The 5,969-nt window shown below is 30.6% G+C and overlaps 1 protein-coding gene across 1 annotated transcript; it reads right to left on the bottom strand.

The window, feature by feature from the left end:
* Nucleotides 1–3,702: 3,702 nt before the first annotated feature.
* Nucleotides 3,703–5,407, bottom strand: LOC110098004. The gene is made up of 2 exons (XM_020824696.2): nucleotides 5,149–5,407; nucleotides 3,703–4,378 (listed from the first exon to the last, which is right to left on the bottom strand). Exons 1-2 carry the CDS (start codon nucleotides 5,380–5,382, stop codon nucleotides 3,896–3,898), a joined length of 717 nt encoding a protein of 238 aa, XP_020680355.1. The 5' UTR covers nucleotides 5,383–5,407; the 3' UTR covers nucleotides 3,703–3,895.
* Between the last annotated feature and the right edge of the window lie 562 nt (nucleotides 5,408–5,969).

Here is a 5,969-nt window from a genome sequence, read left to right on the forward strand (position 1 = left end):
CGCAACGCCCACCGACAAAGGCACAATTCGTTGGAATTTTATATTTTAAAAATAAGAATTTTATACTCAACCTCTTTCCCTGAAATCAAATGGAAAATTTTATATTTTAATCCCTCGCAATCCACTAATTTAAATTACTATCTTTCTTCTAATTTTACTTTGACCAAAAGTGTTTACATTTATTTTTAGATTAAAATATTCTTATATGCATATTAAATAGTCATCCCAAATCCACCTATGCTTAAATGTATAAGAAAATCATCATGATAATTGTTATTGTAATATTTTTAGAGATTTTTTTTTTTCAGTATTATCATATCAAATCATAGTACATCTCTTTCCAATTTATTTTTAGTATATGTTTTTCTACTCCTTTTACATAAATATTCACATATACATATTTAATTTGTGAAAATGCAATAAAATCAAATCATATTGTTTAGAAAGATCAAATCTATAAAATTAAAAAAAACTACGCGATAAAAGCTTATGAAATCATAAGATAAAATATTTTTAACAGATTTATGAGAGATAAAATTCATAGAAATTAGAATTATTAAAAACAAAAATAATAAGATAGTTGCTTACAAGTTACAACAAATAGAAAAAAAAATATATCCATAATATGAACAATGAACAAAAATCACTTGAAGATCATTCTGTCTCATATTCTCTTTCCTCTTCTCCCCCTTGTCTTCCTCTCTTCGTTTTCCTTCACGGCAAAGCTACATGAAATGAGTGTGAGGAGAGGGTGATAGGTATATTTAGTGTTACATGCTAGAAATTTTGAGTCGGTAGAGTGTATGTTTCATGTCTTAGTGGTGTACATATAAAAATAGTAAGATCAAAGAATTTTTTACATTGGAAAACCTAAAAAAGAAAAAAAAATCATAAGTCCTAGCATAGTTGAAAAATCCAATATGTAGTAAGTGATACAAAAATCTTCCCTTCTTCACTGCTGAAGAAGAGGAAGTACAAAGATCAAATTTTTACACCCAATAACAAAGGCTTAAACTTTTGAGGAGGAATTTTATAAGGCAAGTGTATATATGCAGACAAATGTACCCAACAGAAAGTTCGAATCTTCATAATATTTTTGAGACGACAGTGGTTGCTAGTGATAGTAATTGGTGATTATTGGTGCAATTATCACATCTCAAGATTCAAATGGAATAACATCTTTTATATTCTATTTTTTTAATGCAATATTCATTGATTTATCAACCTGATCAATACAAACATTTAATTTTAATAAAATTTCAATATAATATTTATATAAATTCTTTTAGGGTTTAAAAAATTATATAAAAATTATTCATAAAATAATTTATTTTATTTAAAAAATATTGTTGACACCTGATAGTCATAAAATCCTCTCTTGTACTGACTTGTATAAATTTCTTAAGAGTTTTTACCAGTGTCCAACAATTATGAAAAAATTCATGTAATTAAAATACTACAATATAAATGTTATGGGGAAGACTATTTTTAAATTTGGCTTAAAACAACATCTAAAAAAATTGTTTGTTTGGGTCAAAATACATGTTATTACAACAATAGCTGGTGATTGTCGACCTTGGCGTGGCTGGAAAATGCTACATAGCTTTCCTTCTTCTATTCTTTCTTCTCACTTTTTCTCCCTTTCATCTGAAAAATGAGGGCCTATTTGTACGTAGGTTTTTAGGAGTGGGATACTCGATAAATATGAAGAAAAATAACTTCTAAAAAAATTAGTCAAAATACATGCTATTACAGCAATATCTAGTGATTGTTTACCTTGGCGTGGCTGGAAAATGCTACAGAGCTTTTCCTTCTTCTATTTTTTATTCTCACTTTTTCTCCCTTTCATGTGAAAATGAGGGCCTATTTATATGTTTTTCGGAGTGGCATACTCCATAAATATGAAGAAAATATAGGGTATATTAGGAGTGCTCCATCAAACGGTCCATAATGATTCTTTTGATCATAGAGCTTTCGTTAATCATTTAAGTTCCTTAATGATGTCAGAATTTAGTGATTTTGGGCTCGATTTGTCTCATCGAGCCGCTCAATTCAACTATAAGCATGTCATATGTGGATATTAATTTGTTATCCAATTAATGCTTTTAAGCTTTTAAATAAGATTTAGTCCTTTCATTCGACCCCATTTGAACTTAGACTGGATCATTTTTGGTGTCATCGAGTTCGTCTTGTCAAAACGTTCAATTTGATTATAAGTATGTTGAGATTGGTATTCAGATGGTCGCAAATTGAATTTTAAGAGTTGCACATTTCAATATGCCTCGAGATTCATGTTAGATCAATGTGATTTTTAGTGAGGTATCATTTATAATAAAAAAATGTATAAAAATACTATTAGTGGCCTATCATCACAGCACTACATGCAGAATTTAAAATTATTGTAAAAACAAAGGCTTTCACAGCTGCGGTGACATTTATGGCGCCACTATGCTCAAAGGCTAATGCCGCAATGCTTACAATATCAGAGTCGTAGCGCACCAATTCAAACAGATATTCAAATATTCTATTTTAAAATGCATTTTCACATTTTAGGTTGTTACATCAATTAGAATATACGACTTGATGAAGTCATTTGTCGATATTTTAAAAACTCAATAGCTCATAATTTATCGAGGATAACCGAGTAGTTGATTAATAATTTATCTTAGGAGGGTTTCCTTCCTTGAGTAGTTGTTATGGACAATTTTATGGATAGTAGTCACTAGAGGCAATTTTATAGATATCAATTGCTAGGGCCATCTGATAGGCCATACTTGCTTGACTTGGATGAGTTCTTTAATCATAGTTACTAACTTGAGATGAGTTCTCTCATAGATTAGTGAGTCTCTTTTGAGCTGATGCTAAGTAACTGAGTTAGATGGCTTGATTTGGGTTGACTTATGGTTCGCTTTAGATGACTACAACTTTTTATAAAGGTGGGAGAAAGTAGATTTTTGTAAGTTGCAGAAGAAAACAGCTTTATAGCACAATTTTTTTTGAAAACAGTGAAAAGTAGTAACCAAACAAAAACTGTGGTTGCAGTTTGAAAAGCAAGTAGCAAGAAAGCTGGTCCAAACGAAACCTTAGTTTGAATCGGGGCAACTTAACTTGAACCTGATTTTTGGATATTTGGATTTAAATAAAAATAATAACCTTTAAAATATTAACTATCTTTAAATTTATATTTTTAATTTTCTTTTTATTTTAAACATAACTAATAAATTTGTTTTGTTTCTCATAGTATTAAAAAAAATACTTATACATATATTTTTTATTTATTTAGCAATTCATTTATTATTGAAGATGGTTGGGTATTTTTCAGAACATTGGAATAACTCATTGAAATTCATGCATGCTAAGATTAGTAAAATATATTAAAATTATTTTTTCATAAGAAAATTGAAAAGAAAAAGGCAATTAATCTACAAACAAAATCACATCACCTCATATTAAATAATTCATTTATCATCAAACCTTAATTAGAATATAAAATAATTAAACATTTAATCAAAATATTTCAATATTGTTTTACATATAAATAAATTTTTTTGTATTTGAAATAAAATAATTTAGTAGGGTATTTTATTTTGTAATGAAATACTTTCATATTATGACCTAAATTTAATCAAAATGCATTCTTATTAATTATTATTTTTAATATTATTTGTAGATCCATGAAATAATATTTGAACATGCAAAATATAAAATAATTTCAAAGGGAAATTAAAGAATTACATAAATGCCATCGTAGCTCTAAAACAAGTGATTCATATCAACATAACTATGCTTCTCCTATAGTTTTCTTCATATCTTACATGTAAAAGTTCCCAAATATATTCCAAAAAAATGATAGCTTATATAAATCTATTTGTAAATAAATATTTATAATATTTAATTAAGAAGAGTTGAGGTCAAATTTGTGCTTCTTAGGAATAAAGGCCAGGGGCACGTGCGAGTCGCACCTAGGGCACCGCGGAATCGCCTTCGACACCAGCACGTATAAAAGGCAGCTGGGGCACGCGGCCGCCATCATCCCGCCGGTCGAATCAGATCGTCCATCGTCTTCCTCCGCCACCGAGCGCCGCTTCATCGACGTCGAAGTCGTCGAAGAAGACGGCGACACTGACGCTGACGATGCCGCCTCCGCCCGGCCCGCCCGCTCAAGTGCCGACTTCACCTTCTCCAGCGTACAGACGCTCTGGAAATCGCCGCGACTTCGTCCTCCGCCGCCGAAGTCGCTACCGGCGAGCTTGAGATCGAGGAGCGCGGAGTTCTCCGGGAGGGCAATTGAGGAGGAAGATGGAGGAGGGAGATTGAGGTCGTGAAATCCGTGGAGCGAGCAATCCGAGTCCATCTTGTGCAGGTATGTCTTCCCCGACTGCAATAAAGGCTAGGGTTAGGGTTTTGGGGACATTTTTGGTTTCTGAATCAAAATTCTGTGGATAAAAATTAGAGACTTTGTTTCTTCTCGATTGATTAAGCGTTATTCAAATATCATTTTTTTTTTTATGAAAAAACTATTCATAGCTTAATATAATATTATTAAAAAAACTAATTTATTTAAATTAAATCAAAATTAATTATTAATATGAAGTTATAATATATAACATATTTGTTGTTTATTAATAATTATATTTAATTCATTTTATCAATTATTATACTGCTAATTAAAATATACAAATTATAACAAAAATTAAAGATGATCGACTGCTCGAGCTCATCAAATTTTGATTATATTTTGCATCTTCTAATTAATGGGATAATAATTGATAAAAATATTAATTGTAATTTATCATAGTTGATAAAATTAATTGATATTTTTTAATTTAATTTATCTAAATCAAAATTTTTAAGTAATGTTGAAAACATATAAAAATATAAATAATTAAAACTAATAATAGGAAAAAAAACAGAGAAATAATCAAATAAATACTAAATCATCATTCAATGAATGTTTTATTAAAAATAACTGCAAATTATCAAATTCACGAATAAATTTATACTGATCAATACTTAACGTTTAAAAAAAATAGAAAAATTTGATTTTATTTTAAAATCAAACAAATTTATGAAAATTTACAGTATTCTTTGAATTAACAGACAAAAATTTGCCTCATATCTATCGAATTGCATTAGTGAAGGAATTACCATCAGATCTAGATGCCGTTCCCATCCCGACGGCACCTGGAGGTCGAGGTCCACGGCGGATTCCTCGGCGGCCACTCCGGCTCCGCCGCCACCGCCGCCGAGGAGGTCACGTGTAAACAGATCCCGCTGTTTGCTCTCCGCCTCCTCCATAATCCGTAAAAGCGAGGTCACCTCGGTCGCCATGGGATCTCGGCGTTCCAACGAAGAGGAAGAAGAGAGGGCGAGGCGAGGCATAGAAGGAAAGCAAATAAATAGGCGCTGTGTGGGTTGCAGTTAATGTGCGGCGTAGATATTATTGCCACGGGGGACTTTGAGGGGAGGGCTGATGAGTAATTAATGAGTTTATTAAAAAAAAAGCAGCCATTTTTATTATTATTAGAGAAGTTAATTTGGTCATTGGAATCCGATGTGTGTAGGGACAATGGGTTCATTTATTGCACAGGAAAAAGTACAAGCTATCAAGCCATTAAGGTTGATTGGTGGTGGTCCTCCCTCACATTAAAGTCAAGCTTCATTATTTTCATCATCATTCATTTTTTTTATAAATAAATCATCTTTCCCTATATATGAACAATCATACATATAATTCAATGGTTATATGCATAATTAGTTGATAATTTATATTTATTTATGTAGAAGTTTAGTGTCTCAAGCATAATGAAATATATGCATAAAAGGATATGTTTTGTTTTATTAAAAAATAATATTTTTTGATGTGATTTTAAAATTTAGATGTTAGATATGTAAATATTAAAATTTAGGTGGTTGATTTGTAAAAAATAAGAATTATGTGGTACATATGTGACTCTACCTAATTTATA

This window comes from Dendrobium catenatum, unplaced genomic scaffold, assembly GCF_001605985.2.
Source record: "Dendrobium catenatum unplaced genomic scaffold, ASM160598v2 fragScaff_scaffold_726, whole genome shotgun sequence".
Taxonomy (NCBI): Eukaryota; Viridiplantae; Streptophyta; class Magnoliopsida; order Asparagales; family Orchidaceae; genus Dendrobium; species Dendrobium catenatum.